Source organism: Rhinolophus sinicus, chromosome 14 (genome assembly GCF_057876585.1).
Source record: "Rhinolophus sinicus isolate RSI-liver-muscle chromosome 14, RSI-T2T, whole genome shotgun sequence".
Lineage (NCBI taxonomy): Eukaryota > Metazoa > Chordata > Mammalia > Chiroptera > Rhinolophidae > Rhinolophus > Rhinolophus sinicus.
This window is the reverse complement of record NC_142514.1, coordinates 129,961,722-129,980,793: the sequence shown is the minus strand read 5'-3', so window position 1 is coordinate 129,980,793 and position 19,072 is coordinate 129,961,722. Positions and strand designations below refer to the sequence as shown.

Here is a 19,072-nt window from a genome sequence, read left to right as displayed (position 1 = left end):
TTCCCTCCTGCCTTGCTTTATTCTAAAAGGCTCTTAATGAACAATAACAAAAAAGTGAGTCCATTTTCCAAGATGCCATAACTAGGGGTATAGAGTCAAGGGCATGTTGTGGAGGACTGAAAGTTGAAGCCTTGGAAGTTTGATACTATGTTTTACAAATCGCTTTCATTAGAAGTTTTGAACCTTGGGGGCACAATAGAATACAGGAGAATCTTTTAAATCTTTGCCTTGCCTCAGCCAATCCAATCCAATCAGAACATATGCAGGTAGGACTTGAGCTTTTTTTTTTCCTTTAAGTTTGTTGGGTGACTTAATATGCAAGGTTGAGAACCACTACTTTAAGTGAAACTCTTTCCATTCTCTTAAGATGAATGAAAAAGAATTTATTAATTTTTATATGAAATATATATTTTAAATTTATTGTAGCACTATGTTGGCCATGGAAATGCTATCAATGAGCTGAAATTCCACCCCAGAGATCCAAATCTTCTCCTGTCAGTCAGTAAAGGTAAGAGAAGCAAATGTTACTTTAGTCCTATTTCTTTGGAAATGGTTTTTTTTTTTTTTTTTTTTTAAGGGACAAACTGTTCTAAATAAAAAAGCCAAATTTATAAAGTATTTATAACAGTAAGTTTTACTAAAAAAATCACAGGCAATAATATTAGCTTCCCTAAACCAAGAATTGGGGAAAGGGACCGTGAAATACACTGTTTCATCAGATGTAAATAAAATAATTGGTACTGAGGATTAGTTATGTTGCTCTTCTTATTTATTGCCTTATGATAGTTCTAGAACTTCATCCTCAGCTGAATTATTATGTTAAACTTCATTAATTTTAAGGGGCATATCACCAAAATTAATGATATTTTTAAGAGTTTTTAAGATAGTTTTATAAGTCAACTTACCACTCTGTCCAATTGTGTAATAAGAAATAATGCATCTGAAAATCCATATTGCCTTTATATGTGTTGCATCCAGCGCAACACAGGCAGTGAGGGAACGAGAAGGGGCGGCATTAGGTTTAAGTTTTTAAGAAAGAAAGAAACAGAGACTTAATGCAGTTAAATCACAGAGGGCCAAGGGTCTCACAGTCTTTTAAGGACTGGAGCCCCGAATCGGGCCGACTGGTGGCTTTTATGATCATACAAGGAAGTAACATTGTTTTTTTCATGGTCTGTGAGTCTCATACATCATACAAGAAAAATGATTTAAACCAATCACCCTTGCCTGCAAACAGCCAAAGCAGGAAGTTCCATGATGACTTAATCAAGGTATGTACCCTCCTGGGGACAAATCTCTCATGTTGAAACCTTATCGTTGAGCTAAACAGGGAGAGCTGATGTTATCGCTCTCCTCAGTTCTCTCACAATCAGGAGAGAGGGAAAGCCAGTGTCAGTAGTGGCTCTCTTTGAACAGGGGAAAGAGATAATGCCCCTTTCCATATTTTTCATGGTAGCTCATGGGGGTCCCCACATGGCTCTGCCTGTCTTAGGTTGTCTCTCCCGTGAGAAATCCTACTCGTCCTTGGCTGACAAACCATCTTTTGGGGGCCAAACAGAGAGACATAAAGCATAAGCATAAAGATGAAGCAAGGTCCCAAGAAGGCACAGTCTCACAGACTCTTCTTTCCTTAAGGAAAGGCACGAGGGGACAGTCAGCTAGGCTGCTGCGTGACAACATTTATGGATATTTTTAAAACTTTTGTTTTATAAAGGATTCCCTATAGAATGCCTTAAAATGCTAAGTTCTCCTGCATAAGCCTTTGAACTGTTTCCCATATTTATGGCATTGCCTTGCTCTGCATGCTGTATTAGCATTATAAGTCCATTCTAGTTCAGACGGGCCTCTTAATAATTTCTGAGCTCTCTGAGATGATTTGGGTTGATTTTATAGCTATGTTCTGTTCTTTTTTTTTTTTTTTTTTGGGGGGGAAGGGGAACAGGACTTTATTGGGGAACAATGGTCAAATTGTTGTCCTTTCAATCTTAGTTGTGGGGGGTTCTGTTCAGCTTCAAGTTGTTGTTCTTTCAGTCTTAGTTGTGGAGGGCGCAGCTCAGCTCCAGGTCCAGTTGCCGTTGCTAGTTGCAGGGGGCACAGCCCACCATCCCTTGCGGGAGTCGAACCGGCAACCTTGTGGTTGAGAGGACAGGCTCCAACCAACTGAGCCATCCGGGAGCTCAGCAGCAGCTCAGCTCAAGGTGCCATGTTCAATTTTAGTTGCAGGGGGCACTGCCCACCATCCCTTGCGGGACTCGAGGAATTGAACTGGCAACCTTGTGGTTGAGAGCCCGCGCTCCAACCAACAACTGAGCCATCCGGGAGGCAGCTCAGCTCAAGTTGCCGTGTTCAATCTTAGTTGCAGGGGGCAGAGCCCACCATCCCTTGCGGGACTCGAGGAATTGAACTGGCAACCTTGTGGTTGAGAGCCCACTGGCCCATGTGGGAATCGAACCGGCAGCCTTCGGAGTTAGGAGCACAGAGCTCTAACCACCTGAGCCACCGGGCCGGCCCCCTATGTTCTGTTCTTGATTGCCCTTTCTCTCATTTCTACATTCTAGTCATCTTATTTCTATATTATTATTCTAGTTAAGTTTATTCTTAAAGACTTGTCAAATCTGTAACTGCCCCCTACAGTCTGCTAATATTAAAAGATGTCCTCAAATTAAAATACTTAAATGAAAATGTTTATGTTAGGAAATCAGCACCTAAGAAGAGCTGGCAACTTTTCTTGATAACAGTTGTTGGGCTCAGGTATTTACAAGTGACAGAGGCAGTAATGCCTCACTTATTCTAAACATTACAACTTTTTAACCCTGCTGTCAGCAACAGCATTTTGGGGGCGGCGGGGGGGGGGGGGGCATATTGAGGAATAGTGTGTTTTTCCAGGACCCATCAGCTCCAAGTCAAGTCCTTGTTTTCAATCTAGTTGTGGAGGGCGCATCAGACGACTGGCCCATGTGGGAATACAACGGCGACCTTGGTGTTATGAGCATTGCGCTCTAACCAACTGAGCCAACTGGCCACCGTCATTTTTTTTTTTTTTTTAATTGAACAGCTTTACAAAATGAATAGGAATTTTTCTGCAAACAGTACCATTAAGAAAGTGAAAAGACAGCCTATGGAATAGGAGAAAATATTTGCAAATCGTATATCTAATAAGGGACTTGTATCAAGAGCTCTTACAGTTCAACAATAAAAAGACATCCAAATTTAAAAATGGGCAAAGGTTTTGAATAGACACCTTTCCAAACAACATACACAAATGTCTGATAAGCACATTTAAGGGCACTCAGTATAATTAATCATTAGGGAAATACAAATCAAAACCAAGAAATACCACTTCACACCTACTTAGGATGGCTGTAAGCAAAAAGACTACCAATAATATGTTGACTAGAATGTGGAGACATTGGAACACTGCCCCCTCCCCCCCACCACCACCATATTGCTGGTGGGAATGTGAAATGTAGGCATATTGAAAAACAGTTTGGCGGTTCCAGAGTGAAAAATACTTTGGCAACAAGTTAAACATAGAATTACTACTCCTGGGTATATGTTTATTCAAGAGAAATGAAAACAAATGTCCACCTAAATATTTGTATGCAATTAGAATCAAGTAATTGTTTTTTCATGGCCATGCTAATTTCTAGTACTACTAACACAATGTATTATAATGTATTTAGTGTAATATATATTGTAATTAATAAGTACATTGTAATTAGCATAAATGTACATTGTAATTGCGGTAATATGTAATATGCATGTACAGTATGAACATTGTTAATAGTTCAAGTTCTGCATGGCATTTATATTAATGCTGCATACTATTTTGTTGCTAATGTTTATTAGAAAATGAGATTGTTCAAGTTGTAGTTAATAATTTTTAAAAGGTCTAATACTATAAAGTTATGGCGTGATGTATGTAAGTTTCAGCCCTGTTTTTGGATTTATTGTAGAAATCTTACAAATCTACTGAGTCCTCTTCAGTATGTCAGTGTGGATGTGGTGGAGGACAGGAACCTCTAGTGTCTTGTCCTGTGGCTCAGTGTAAAACTTAGGTCAGATCCCTAAGTGTTTGCTTATCTCAAAAGCATATCTCCACCAAATTAGGAGATTTAAAGGAAATTGTGTGAGGTAAATAATTTATTTTAAGACCACATACGTATTTCTTGAAAGTTAGAGCTCATACATGGCTAAATCTATATATAATGTAAATATTTTAAGTTGCTGTATAATATGGATTCCATTCTTAGTCTTTACTGCACATAAGGAAGTCCAGACTTTTGTAATATTTACTTTGTTCAAGAGGTTTTGAAGTCCACAGTAAATGAATGATATAAATACATCTTATTTTTTTGTCTATACTAGATCATGCTTTAAGATTATGGAATATCCAAACGGACACTCTCGTGGCAATATTTGGAGGTGTAGAAGGGCACAGAGATGAAGTTCTAAGTGCTGTAAGTTGAAAGCTACAGGGCAGTAACTTCCACGTTCTCATAGTTGTGAACAATCCCAATGGAACTCTTTCCTTGTAAGACAGCATGTGCGTTTTTGTCATATAGCCTGTTAGGCAGCCATTTCATTTACTTGTGACATGCAAGGTTTTTATTTTACACGTGAAAGAATAAAGCAAGTCAGACTCTTTTATCTGTAATCAAGCACTTTTTATAGCAGCTGCTGGATTCTCATGAAAATACTATGAAATTGTTCTTTTCCTTTACTGATCTAAAATCACCAAGTCACCTTTTGTTTTGCTGTTTCTCAGTTATTAAAGGTTAAACTACTTATTAATTAACTTTGCATCTTTTCTTTGAACTTGAAATATGTTATCCAGTTTTAGTAAGTGTTTTATTGTGCTCACACTAAATTTTAGGTAACGTTTCTTTGATGGTATGGTGTTATCTTTGTATTATAATCTTTATATTGTAGTGATACAAGGATTTCTTCTCGAGTTTCTTTTTTTATATACATTATATTAACTTATGTTCTGTGTATAGCTTATTTAGTAATTTTACAACTACACAGTTCTGTTTCATTAAACTATTTAAATACGCACCATATTTTGAAGCTTATAGCATTTTTCTATAGTTGGGATTTATATGCTTTGTGAGAATCATACCTACCTTAACACGTTGCGTACGGATCACGCGAATCTTCACGAGGGATTTAAACCTCGCCGTACGCAACGTGGTAAGATACCTGCCAACTTGGATTTTATAGAAGTTGCAGTAGCATTCTCCATCTGGCTCAATGTGTGAAAGCCAAAACTATCATCCTTTATTAAAAACTCTAAATCAGCTAATGGCTCTAAGGTTGCATGTTGCTGTTGATAGGTAGTTAGGAAAAGTAGCAGAAACCAGATTTGTGAATTCAATAAATACCAACCTAAAAGGTCTTAGGCTCTTGCAAAATATTGTTCATGATTATTTCAATGGTTGAATTAACATAGAATATCTAGATTACTAAGGAAAATTTCTTTAAGTAGAACTTTATTGTTATTTCTTAAAATGAGCAGAGACTCTTTATAATATAGGAGGTCATTGCTAAAGTGATTGATGCGTGAGATTTCATTAACACTGTGTACTAAATTAAATAGTATCTGTGTCTCAGTGTCTTATCTATGAAATCAGGTGGGATAAGGTTAACAATAGAACACCTATTAGGTGACTTGTTAAAAACTAGTAAACAGCAAGTGACAAACTTTATATTATTTCCTTTCAGACAGTTTTTTTATTCCCTTAAAAAGCGAACTCTAAAGCCAATGTATCTGAAGTTTTTGACATAGATGTACAGGTAAAATTAAATTTCAGTTGTGTAAGGACTCATTGTACTTTTACATATATATGTCAGTTTCATTGTTTGATCAGGGCTAGACAAAGAAAAGTAATATAACTAGAACTATTCAGGTTTTTGTCATACCTAAGCATTCTATTTACCTCCAAAATCAAGCAAAACGTATTTTAAAGATAACTGAATAGATAAAATGAAGTTCAAACAGGACTTTCTTGCCTTCTGTAGTGTATAAGCTCATGTACTGTGGTGATGACAAAATCTTGAAAGCAGTAAAAAGTCAGTTTTATGTCCCACATAGATGAAACCCAAAATGTTAGTGTTGTGATTTGGAACAGTTTTCACAATACTATGCATCAGGTGAAAATTGGATAGTATAATTTGGAAAAATAATTTAAATATTTAATTTAAGCTTTTCTGTTTTACATGCAGGATTATGATCTTTTAGGTGAAAAAATAATGTCCTGTGGTATGGATCACTCTCTTAAACTTTGGAGGATCAATTCAAAGAGAATGATTAATGCAATTAAGGAATCTTATGATTATAACCCAAATAAAACTAACAGGTAACATTTGTGGTATTTAAAACAATTTTCTACCTCATGCTGTTGAATAAATGAGTTTACTTTTCCTAAATTATTATGTAAGTCCCCCACACTGAGTTTAGAAGCCCTTCTTTTAAACTTTAAGGTATAATTTACATACCATAAAATTCACTGATTTTTGATAGAAGTCATTTACTTTTAATCTTTTTGTGGTTCATTTTCAAAATCTTTAAATTCTGTTTTTACTAACTTATTAGCACATTTATTTTTATTTGGTTTTGCATATGCCTCACCTTTTAACATAAAAGTTGTAAACCTCTTAAACTTACTGTGGAATAGAGCAAAAGACCCTTCAGGATAATATTAGCATTATTTGTCAGCACTGTACATTCTAATTCAAAACAGTAAATCTTGTTTTTTAAATGGGTTCTTAGCTCTTAATGATATGATAATGTAATAATTTCCCTTAATTGGTGCTCATTTCATTAAATGGAGAATATTCAAAAGCAGGAGCCTTGATCCATGGGACTAAGAGGTGGGAACTTTGCAGTTTTCTTAATGAATTTTTGAAATGCCTCAATTCTTAGCTATCTTTTCTTAACTGTATTTTCAATTCTTAATTATCTTTTCAGAATCTTATCAGATTATTAAGACTCACTATAACTATCATATGTCTATGTACATTAACTTGTTTGCACTTGTGTTAAAAGCAAAGAGCTAGAGTTTATTTTCTGGTTATCAGGCCAGATTATCAATAGATTGTTAGTTAAATTTGTAACCATTAGTAGAATTTCAATACACTAACATTCATCAGACCTCAGTGGTCTCTAAGGTAGTACAACTTTCAACTTTTTATTTTAAAACACCAATTTATGTTTTTATATTTTCTGGAGCTCTGGAATACATGGAAGTTACATTTTACGCAGCTTACAGAAAATAACAGTGAGTTATGCTGGTCTTCTTGAGAGGGGTTCAACCGTAGATTATACTATGTATTTCATTTAAAAGCAGTTAACATAATTATAGCAGAGTTAAGAGTTTATATCAGATCATTAATAACATTTTAATGTTTTAATAAGGAAAGGACCCCAGAATTTGAATTGGAAGGAATGTTTGAAATGATTCAGCCCAGCATCCTTTTTACATATGAGGGAAAAGTAAAGAGAGGACATGTGAGTTGCCCAAGATATAACTAATTCATGGCATATCAAACTTCTACAGTCATTTCAGAATAAACACCGAAGTGCTTACAAAATGTTAGGTATACTTTTAATAAACTACAGAATTATCTGCAACTTCTAATTTATGATTTTTTCCACAAACATCTTTAAGGGAAAAAAGGTGGCACCATATTTTACTTTTCCTAAATACAGGAAAAGTCTTAAAACTAATGTCAAATTTCTGTCAGATACTATTTTCAAAAATTGTTCCTCAAGGCAGGGCTCTCATATTAACTCTCTCTGGCAGTAGCCTTTGGATTGATGTGTCATTGTTCCTAGAAAAATGACTTATCTTTTGAAATAATCCAAATGTGTTGACTTTCACAAACTAATTTTAAAGAATTGAGTAGGTACCTTTGTATTTTCCATATGAGAAACTTTCAGCTCTATAATCAGATGTCTTTGCTTCTCAATTGTTAGCGTAGCCAGAATTGAAGTGGTTAGATTTGGAAGCTGAATTTTTATAAGTGAAAGTTCATAGGATAAAACCAAAATTTAATTGAGAGCCGATGATGGAATAAAATATAGAAACAAAAATAGAAGGAGACTTCAGCTCTCAGTAAACACACAGGTATTCACTTTTCTGGGAACACAAAAATCAACAGTTATATATTTAATTTTTCAAAATTCTGTAAATCCAAAAATTGATTTCTACTATACTTTTTTCTCTTAACTTTTGACATTTCCGTTTCAGGCCGTTTATTTCTCAGAAAATTCACTTTCCTGATTTTTCTACCAGAGACATACATAGGAATTATGTCGATTGTGTGCGATGGTTAGGTGATTTAATACTTTCCAAGGTATGGTAATTGCTGTTAAGCTGTAATTCCATTGTTTGTGTAAGTTAGAACTTTTTTTTTAAAATTAAAGTTTATTGGGGTGACAATTGTTAGTAAAGTTATACAGATTTCAGGTATACAATTCTATGATACATTATCTATATCTCACATTGTGTGTTTATCACTCAGAGTTACTTAGAGCTATTTAGGGAGCACAGATTTTTATGCAGTTTGGTAAATTGGATGGCAGATGGGAAATTGCTCTTTTAAAAAGTCTCATATTTTGATAGATTTGGAAACTTGTTTTAGGCATAAAAACATCCCAATGGATTATTAAAATTTGTTCTCCAATAAAATGAAAAATGTTAATTTGTAAGATGATACTGTTCTCTGATACCAGTATTAGTGTAAAATAACCAATATCGAAAGCCAGTAGGTTTTTTTTTCATGTTTGTGTCCATTTCATGAAAGTGAGCTTTTATGTATAAAACAGACAGCTGGAGTTGGCTCATGGGCTGTAGTTTGCCAACCCCTTCTCTAGCATGTTTATATATATATGTGTGTGTGTGTGTGTACGTGTATAACATATATATATACATATATACATATATATATATACACGCACACATATATGTATAAATATTTTTTTTCTGATAATTTAGAGAAGTTGTTGGTGATGTCATCTGAACATTTACTTAGGACTGGCAAATTTGGAGAAATTGGTATCCAGTTTCTTTTCTTGTGTGGATTTCAGGACATTTCACATTTTCTTGGTCAGAGCCTCATTTATTTTTTTCTTGTAGATATAGTTTTACCTTTTTTTTTTTAGCTTTTGATTTAGAGATTAGGTTCACAGGAACTTTCAAATACAGTGCAGAGAGGCCCCATGTTGCCCTTCGTCCAGTTTCCCCCAATGGTTACGTCTTACATAACTAATGCAATATCAAATCCAGGAAATTGACATTGTGCAATGTGTGTGCGTAGTTCTGTCATTTTATCACATGTGATTTTGTCATTTCAAAAATGTTACAGTTTGGGGCCTTAAAGCTTTGTTTTTTCCACTCAATATAATGCCATCCAAGTTGTTGTGTGTATCAATTGTTTTCCCTTTTTATTGCTGAGTAGTATTGCATGGTATGGGATGCACCACAGTTTATTTAGCCATTCATCTATTGTAGGACATTTTGGTCAGATTGGGGCTATTACAAATAAAGCTGCTAATGAACAATCGTGTACAGGTTTTTTGTGGACTTAAGTTTTCATTTCTCTGGGATAAATACCTAGAAGGGCAATTGCTGGGTCATGGTTAAGTTTGTTTAGTTTTTTAAGAAACTGCCAAACTATTTTCCAGAGTGGCCGTCCCATTTTACATTCCCACCAGAAATGTATGAAAGATCGAGTGTCTCGGAATCTTCGCCGGCATTTGGTATTGTCACTATTTTTTATTTTAGCTGTTCTGATAGGTGTGTAGTGATATCTCATCGTGGTCTTAATTTGCATTTCCCTGATGGCTAGTGATATTGAACATCTTTTTCATGTGCTTATTTACCATCCATATATCCTTTTCGATGATGTCTTCATATCTTTTGCTCATTTTCTAATTGGATTGGTTTTTTATTTTTACTGTTGAGTTTTGAGAGTTCTTAATATATTCTAAATATGAATCCTGTGTCAGATACGTAGTTTGCAGATATTTTCTTCAAGTCTGTAGCTTGTCTTCTCATCCTCTTCACAAAGTCTCTTGCACAGCAAATACTTCTAATTCTGATGTTCAATTGATTGATTTTTTAAAAAAAATTATTTTATGGATCATGCTTTTGATGTGTTTGAATGCTCTTTACCAAGCCATAGATCCTAATGATTTTCTCCTGTGTTTTCTTCAAAAAGCTTTATAGTGTTGTTTTACGTTAAATATATCCATTTTAAGTTAATTTTTGCATGAGGTTTAGTTAGAAGTTTATTTTTTGCCTATAGATATCCAATTGTTTTCAGCACTTTTTATTGAAAGACTATTCTTTCTCCTTTGAATTGCTATTGCACCTTTGTCACAATTGTTTGGTCACACTTGTGTGAGGCTGTTTCTGGTTTTTCTATTCTGTTCTCTCCACCAGTACTACATACACAGTCTTGGTTACTGTAGCTCTATAATTAGTCTTGGAATGGGTAGAGTGAGTTCTTCCATTTTATTATTATTCTTCAAAATTATTTTTAGCTATTCTAGTTGCTTTGCCTTTCCATATAAATTTTAGAATAATCTTGTCTACATTTATAAAAAATCTTGCTGGGGTGTTTTGGGGGGAGGGAGGATTTTGATCCAAATTGTGTTAAACCCGTATATCAATTTGGTGGGGCATTAATACCTTGACTCTGCTTAGTCTTTTAATCCTTGAACATAGTATGTCTCTCCATTTATTTAAGTCGTCTTTGATTTTTATGATTAACATTTTGTAGTCTTTAGCATACAAGTCCTGTACCTGCTTTGTTAGATTTATGCTTAAGTATTTCTCTCTTTTTGAGTGATTGTAAATGGTATTTCCAATTTCCATTTCTATGTTCACTGCTAGTATATAAGAAATACAGTTGATTTTTGCATGTTAATTTTGAATCCTGCAACCTAATAGACCTTATTAAGTTCTAGAAGTATTTTCAGTTAATTACTTGGGGTTTTCTACATAGACTATTGTGACATCTGCAAATATTTTATCTTTTATCTTTATGCTTTTTATTTCCTTTTCTTACCTTACTATGCTGGCAAACTTCCAGTACTGTGTTGATTAGCACTGTTAAGAGCAGACGTCTTTGACTTGTTTCTGGTATTTATGGGAGAAAGAAATTCAGTCTTTCACATTTATGTTTACTATAGTGTGTTTTTTGTAGATCTTGTCTATCAAGTTGAGAACTGTTCCTTTTTCTAAGTTTTCCTAAGTTTTTGACAGTTTCCTTTTCCTAAGTTTTTGACAGTTCTATCGTGAATGGGTGCTGAATTTTATTAAATGCTTTTTCTGCATCAGTTGATATGATCATGGGGTTTTCTTCTTTAGTCTGTTAGTGCAGTGGGTTGCATTGATTGGTCATTGAATATTGATAGAGTCTTGTATCCCTGGGGTAAGTTTGCTTGGTTATACTGTGTAGTTCTTTTATAAGTTGCCAAATTCTCTTTGCTAATATTTTGTTTAAAATTTTTGTGTTTGTGTTGATGAGGTATGATATTGACCTGAAGTTTTCTTTTTTGTACTGTTTTTGTCTGATTATGATATTGATAATCCTGGCTGACTTCATAAAATGAATTAAATAAATTGCAAGTCTTCCCTCCTGTTTGCTGGAAGAGATTGTATGACTTTTAAATGATTGGTAGAATTTTCCAGTTAAACATCTGGGCCTAGAAAATTTTAAGTGGAAGTTTTTGAAATCACAAATTTAATTTCCTTACTAGTTAAAGGGTTATTTAGATTAACTATTTCATATTGGGTGAGTTGTAGTTAGTGCTGTTTGAAGAATTGGTCCATTCTATCCAATGTAAAATTTATGTGTATAGAATTGTTTTTAGTATTCCTTTATTATCCTTTTGATATGTGCAACGTCTCTAGTGCGGGTTTCATTCCTGAAATTGGTAATTCGTATCTTTTTCTCAGTTCTGCTAGGGGTTTGTCAATTTTTTAAATCTCTTTTTATCTTTTCCTTTTGTTTGCTGTGGGTATATTTTGCTCTTATTAGTTTTTTAAGGTGGGAATTGAGTTGAGATTATATTTCTTAGATTATTCAATTGAGACTTTTCTTAATATAAGCATTTGGTGCTATGAATTTCCCTGTCAGCACTGCTTTAGCTGGATCTCACAAAGTTTGCTAAGAAGTGTGTTGTTTAGTTTACAGGTATTGAGAGATTTTCTTGTCATCTTTCTCTTCTTGAGTTCTAGTTTGATTCTCCTGTGGTCAGAACATACTCTTTATGGTTTTGATTATTTTAAATTTTTTGAGATTTGTTTCATGACCTTATTTTGGGTATGTTCCGTGGGAGCTTGGAGCTTGAAAAGAATGTGTATTCTGCTGTTGGTGTGGTTTAATTTGTCTTTATCTTTGTTGATTTTCTGTCTACTGTTTTTATTAATTATTGAGAAAAGGGTGTTGAAGTCTCCAGCTGTAATTGTGGATTTTTCCCTTTTTTCTTTCAGTTTTGTGATATCTTGCACCTCTATTGGTTGGTGTTTCCACACTTAGTATTGCTGTATATCTCGGTGGCTTGACCTTTTATCATTGTGTAATATTCCTCTCTATCGCTGGTAATTTTTTTGCATTGAAGTCTCCTTTCTCTGGTAGCCATTCCTGCTTTCTTGATTAATGGTTGCATGGTATATCCTTTTACAAACTTACTTTTTTTGGGGGGCGGATATTAGGGAACAGTGTGTTTTTCCAGGACCCATGAGCTCCAAGTCAAGTCGTTACCCTTCAATCTATTTGTGGAGGGAGCAGCTCATCTCCAAGTCCAGTCGCCATTTTCAGTCTTTAGTTGCAGGGGGCACAGCCCACCATCCCATGTGGGAATTGAACTGGCAACCTTGTTGAGAGCTCATGCTCTAAACAACTGAGCCATCCGGCCACCCCACGGCATCTCAGCAGCAGCTCGTTGTCTTCCAGTCTGGTTGTGGAGGGTGCAACTCACAGTTGCCCATGTTGGAATTGAACCGGCAACCCTGTTGTTAAGAGTTCGTGCTCTAACCAATTGAGCCATCCAGCCGTCCCCTCCGACCTTTTTACTTTTAATCTCTGTATATATTGTTATATCTGAAGTGAGTTTCTTGTGGGTAGCATGTAGCTGGCTCATTTTTTCCCCCTTTCTTCCGCTTCCCCCCCCCCCCCACTCCGGTTCAAGCTGATGTTTCTCAGTCTAGTGTAGTACACAGCTCCCTGGCCCATGCTGGTATTATGAGCCTTGTGCTTCCCCCGGCTGAGGCAGTTGGTCGTCAGTTGGCAGCTCGCGGCAGCTCTTACCGGCTGCCCTCACCGGCTGCTGGCTGCTTAGGTTGGCTGCTGGCCATTTATGCTGGCTGCCAGCCACTCATGCTGGCCACTGGCCACTCATGGCAGCACACTGTAGCCCACGGCAGCACTCAGCATCCCTCGGCAGCTCACGCCAATCTCCGGCTGCTCATGGCAGCCCAGCTCCAGGGAGAGCCGTTGTTCACAATCTTAGCTGTAGAGGATGCAGCTCACTGGCCCATGTGGGCATCGAACTGGTGACCTCGGCCTTAGGAGCACGGCGCTCCAACCACCTGAGCCACCGGGCCCGCCAGGCTCATTTTTTAATCCATCCTGTCAAGTGTCTTATTTGGTGTATTCAGACCATTTATATTTGAGCCGTACCATATCAATTATTACATTGTCTTTTTTTTTTCATTTCTTAATTTCTTTGTTTTTTTCCCCCCTAATTTTCTGTAGGTTATGTGAGAATATATTAGAATTCCATTTTGATTTGTCTATGGTATTTTTAAGTATATTTCTTTGTGTAGGTTTTGGTATTTGCCATAGATATTACTATATATGTGATGTATACATTTGACCGTTGAACAACATGGGAGTTTGGGGGTGTCAACCCCTGCACAATCAAAAATTTGTATAAATATAGCTGGCCCTCTGCATATGTGGATTCCCAACTGCATATCAAAAATTTTTTTTTCCAAAAAAATACCTGCATATAAGTAGACCCATGCAGTTGAAACCCCTGTTTAACGGTCAACTGTATATCAGTCTATTTAACTGTGTATCAACATTTTACCACTTCAGGTAAGGTGTAAAAACCTTACTTTCCTTTACGTCACTTTGTCTCCTCCATTTATAATTGTCTTAAATATTCCCTTTACAATTGAGAACTTAAATGGTATTACAATTTTTGTTTCAGCCATCAAACATAATTTAAAACTCAAGAAGCAAAAGAGAATATTGTATTTACTCATTTTGCTTTTTCTGTTGATCTTCCTTCCTGATGTCCCAAGATTTCTTCTTAAAATTATTTCCTTTCTGTTCATAAAACTTCCTGTAGCCATTTGTTTAGGGTACGTCTTCTGGTGACAAATTCTCTTGGGTTTAGAGTCTGAGAATGTCTTCATTTCCCCTTCATTCTTTAAGGGTATATTCACTGAATATAGGGTTTTTGTGTTGACAACTCTTTAAACAATTGAAAATCTTGTGCCCTCTTTCTGGTCTCTGGTTTCTAATGAGAGATCTGCCATCATTGGAATTGTTTTTCCTCTACAGGTAGGGTGTTCTTTCTGTCTTAACTGCTTTTTGGATTTTTTTCTTCGTGGTTAGTTTTCAGAAGTTTGACTATAATGTGTTGTGATACAGATTTCTTTCAGTGTATCTTATTGGGGTTCACTCACCTTGAATCCATAGTAGGTGTATGTCTTAAGTGTGTTTATAATTACATACTCGTTGAAGCATTTTTATGATGGCTGCTTTAAAATCCTCGTTAGCTAATTCTAACATGTCATCTCTGTATTGGCATCTGTTGTCTTCTCATTGAAGTTGAAATTTTTTTTTTTTTTTGATATGGCAATGATTTTTTTTTTACTGAGATCCGGATATTTTGGTTATTATGTAATGAAACTCTGGATCTTTTTTTAGATTGCCTCTACAGCAGGCTCCCTTGGATAAATTTTCAGCTGCAGAAGGGGAGCGCTGCCTCACTGATTGGAAGGGAAATCCAGGTTTCCCACTCCGCTGACTTGGTGATGGTGTTTCATTACTGCTGGGTTGGGAGTTCAGGCTTTCCACTCAGGTGGAAAAGCCTCAGGTGATACTACCCTTGCAGAAGGAGCTGACATCACTTATTGCTGCTCCCCAGGTGGTCGCCACTGATACTGCAGGTGGTGGGTAGTTGTGAACATCGTCCTGACTCTACTAGGCCTTCTCTCACACCACCCCAGCCAGAGAAAAGGAAGAGAATCACCTGATTACCATACGGGGCAGTGGGGAGTCAGGGATATTATGTATTTTAGGTACTTAGTTACCACCTGAGAAGGGTTTCCTTCTGGGCCTTTGCTGGTTCATATGGGGCAAGTCCACAGTTTTTCTGTATTTGGCTATAGTAGAAAGTTTGTCTGAAAATTGTCTCTCTTCTTAGATTGCTACTTTCCTGGTCCCTTGTAGAAAGCAGGATTTTGTTGAATTTTGGTTCTTTTGTTTGTTTTAGTCTCCACCTTCACCCGTTAGCATTGTTGAGTTGCTGCCTTCTCTAGCATCCAGTCTGAATTACATAAATGAGGGAAAAGGAAAACCAGGGAACTCAATTTCCTTCACATCCCAGGATTCCTAATCAGTCTGTCTCCTCTCTACTTTTTAGACTGTTAAGCTGTACTTAGTGGGACAAATAAGGAAAAGAACATCTATTTCGTCGTTTTGGAAGCATAAATAAAAAAGCTCTAAAATTTCTGTTCTTAGAACTTAATCAGATGATAGAAAGGGTTTCTGCATTTTAGGTGGGAAGCTGAACTGAATGGACTATATTGGTGGTCTCAAGTCTGGCTCTGCATCAGAATCATTGGGAGAACGTTGTAAAAATAGATTGTTAGACCTTACCCCCAGAGATTCTAAATCTGGCACAAGGACCTAAGAATTGGTGATTTAAAAGGCTTTCTAGATGATAACGAGTGCAGTTATCCTTTAGTGTGGGTAAATTCTTTTTACCTACCTAGGCTGTAGTTCTCCATGAGGCGACTCTACTAATTAAGGATACATTACGATTATAGTCAGTAACAAGCACTTGAACAACTATTTTACAATTCTGTTCCAGCCTCCTTTCTCAGAGATTCTAATTCAGTAGGATGTGGGGGCCAAGATGAGTTGAGAAAACTACAGGCTATGGATTTAATTGTACACTTAGTTAAGAGTCTTCAGACTAGGTGATCTCGAAGGTATTTCACAGTAAAGAACTTGTATAACATATAGGCCTGGAAATTTATATGATTTGAAAAAGGCAGAGAAGAAGAAAAGCATGTGAGATCCCAGGTAGAAACCCCCCACAATAGTCTGTCAGTGTTTAGGGGGTGGGGAGAGTGTTGTCCCCCAATCTTCCTCTGTGGCTCTATTGTTCGGCTGCTTAAAGGCCAGTGAACCCCACAGGGCTGCCACATGTGGCTGTGTAGGCTGTGTCCTGTGAAACTTCAGGAGGCACTCTTCACCTACACCAGGAATTTTCAGTCCTGTGCATCATAAGGTGTTCAGCAGCATCTCTGGCCTGTATTCAGTAGAGGCCAGACACATTGCCAAATGTGCCTTACCTGGCAAACCACTAGCCTGCACAGGAATATGGATGCGGTTTTGCAAATTTTCTTCCATTGTATTCTTTACCACTTGGTGCTTAAGTAGAATGTGTGCAAAGATTTTGATTTTAGAGGACAGGGAAGGTACAGTATAGCTCAGCCTATTTCAGTCCCATATCAATGTTTTAATGTTAAACCACTGCTTTTTCATCTATATAGTCTGATCTCAAAGGCCCTTTCTGTGAATTTGTTAGCTTTCCTGTGACATCTAGTGAGCACCTACCATGTAGCACAGACACCAGGGATGAAGGATTAATAGTTATCCAGATAAAGGGAATCATGTAGGGTTAGAAGTGGAATGAGCAGCTGGATGGGGAAAGATGAAACTAGTAAAGTAAGCAGGGGCCATATCAAAGAGCTCTGTGTTCTAATACAATGTAATTTTACTTTTGCTATAAAACACTTCTAGTCTCTGGATGCTAAAGTATCCAGAGCTGAATTTGGTGTGGTTTGTAAGAGAAATTGTGACTTTCAAAATGAATGGTCTCCAGACAATGTAATAGTTTTGTATTGTCAAAATCTGTTGATAATCAGACTTCCGGTCCTCGTGTAGACAGTGACTGTAAATATAAATGTAATGTATATAACTGAGTAGATGGATAAGCAGATTCTACGAGCTGTCAATTCTGAAATGGTAGAGAAAAAGCTTTGTTTCAATATTTATAATTACAAGTAATACTTCTTTTTTTCTCGTGTCTTTCTTTTTTTAAAGTCTTGTGAAAACGCCATAGTATGCTGGAAACCTGGCAAAATGGAAGATGATATAGATAAAATTAAGCCCAGTGAGTCTAATGTGACTATTCTTGGGCGATTTGATTACAGCCAGTGTGACATTTGGTACATGAGGTTTTCTATGGATTTCTGGCAAAAGGTAGCAACTTTTTCACTTTTTGAAATTATTTGACTTATAAAACCCATGGTAATTTTAGTTTGCTGTGCATTTGTGTTCTCTTTCCTTTAAGAATCTACTGTTTTGTATTACTTGCTTCGGCCTTTGATGATATTTGTTCTACCCTGGTGGCTCTGCACACCATCTGCAGTGCTTATTCTAAATGAAGGTGACAGGTGTCGTTGGTGGCAGTTAGGTGTTTACTTTCCACAACATATGTTACTAAGATATAATGATTTGGTAATTAGAGTGTTAATATTTTTATGTGGCTTTTTCCTAGAAAAGCTTCGAAAAAAATCATATGGAGATAGAGATAAAATACTAGTTATGTAAAATTTTAAAGAAATAATGATGTTAGGATTTTGTGGTAACAAATTACCTGGGTGTTTATAAGAAAGCTTTGGAAGGGCTTTCTATAGCTTTTGCTACAGTTGTCTGTAAGGCAGAATAAGGTGTACATGCTAATAGTGTAAATTGTAAAGACTTTCATAAATTCACAAAATGCTTTCTTAGTTTACTCAAGACAACTGTGAAGCATTGGTTGCTTTGTATCCCCATTTACAAAACAGAAATATAAGATGCCAAGAAATAATCAAGAGCATAGCCAGAGGCTAGAGCTGAAGTTTTTTCGAAATAAGAAAGATGTTTTAGGATTGCTTGAAACCTTTATAGCTTATTTTAATAATTTGGTGTTTTTAAAAATATGTTTATACAGATGCTTGCATTGGGCAATCAGGTTGGCAAACTTTATGTTTGGGATTTAGAAGTAGAAGATCCTCATAAGGCCAAGTAAGTATTTAGAAATTCCTGTTCATAATTTCTGCCTTTTTTCCCCAAAATGTTATGCCAAATGTGGAGGAAATAATTGATGCTTGCAATGCCATCTTTAAATCATTTGTAACATTTACATGTCTCAGAGTATTTTAAAGCATTTCTTTTTTGTTCTAATAATTGTTTTCCACGAGTACCTTGGTAACAAGTTATTTCTCTTTTTATACAGTCCTTCTTGAATTTAAAATATACCCAAATTTTATGAAATTTTGAGATTGAGCTCTTAGTGAAGTATATCCTGGTTTCAGATGCTTTCTCTATGTCTTGTAATAGCTATTCATTTCTAATACGTATATTGTTTTAAGTTAGATACTGACAACATTGTGTCTGTGTGATATTTAACCTCTTATGTTTTCTCCCTAGGTGTACAACGCTGACTCATCAAAAATGTGCGGCTGCTATTCGACAAACCAGTTTTAGCAGGGATAGCAGCATTCTTATAGCTGTTTGTGATGATGCCAGTATTTGGCGTTGGGACAGACTTCGATAAAATCCTTTTTCCTAAAAAAATTAGTGCGTTTTCTGTGTACAATAGAATTAATGTATCTCGCTAGTAAGGGCACATAGAGCATTTAGAGTTGTCTTTCAGCATTCAATCAGGCTGAGCTGAATGTAGTGATGTTTACATTGTTTACACTCTTTGTACTGTCTCCTGCTCAGACTCTACTGCTTTTAATAAAAATTTATTTTTATAAAGCCA

At 36.1% G+C, this 19,072-nt stretch overlaps 1 protein-coding gene across 2 annotated transcripts in view; it reads left to right on the top strand.

Annotated features, from left to right (window-relative positions):
* EED (embryonic ectoderm development) overlaps positions 1-19,068 on the top strand; it is a 29,717-nt gene extending 10,649 nt beyond the window's left edge. The window contains exons 6-13 of one of the 2 annotated variants that reach the window (XM_019739630.3): positions 427-508; positions 4,369-4,460; positions 6,226-6,359; positions 8,253-8,358; positions 9,689-9,763; positions 17,365-17,523; positions 18,257-18,330; positions 18,736-19,068. In XM_019739630.3, the coding sequence (XP_019595189.1) occupies positions 427-508; positions 4,369-4,460; positions 6,226-6,359; positions 8,253-8,358; positions 9,689-9,763; positions 17,365-17,523; positions 18,257-18,330; positions 18,736-18,862 (849 nt within the window). In that variant the 3' untranslated portion in view covers positions 18,863-19,068. The remainder of the gene's footprint in view (positions 1-426; positions 509-4,368; positions 4,461-6,225; positions 6,360-8,252; positions 8,359-9,688; positions 9,764-17,364; positions 17,524-18,256; positions 18,331-18,735) is intronic. The other variant, XM_019739631.3, reaches the window with a different exon arrangement.
* The last annotated feature ends 4 nt before the right edge of the window (positions 19,069-19,072 follow it).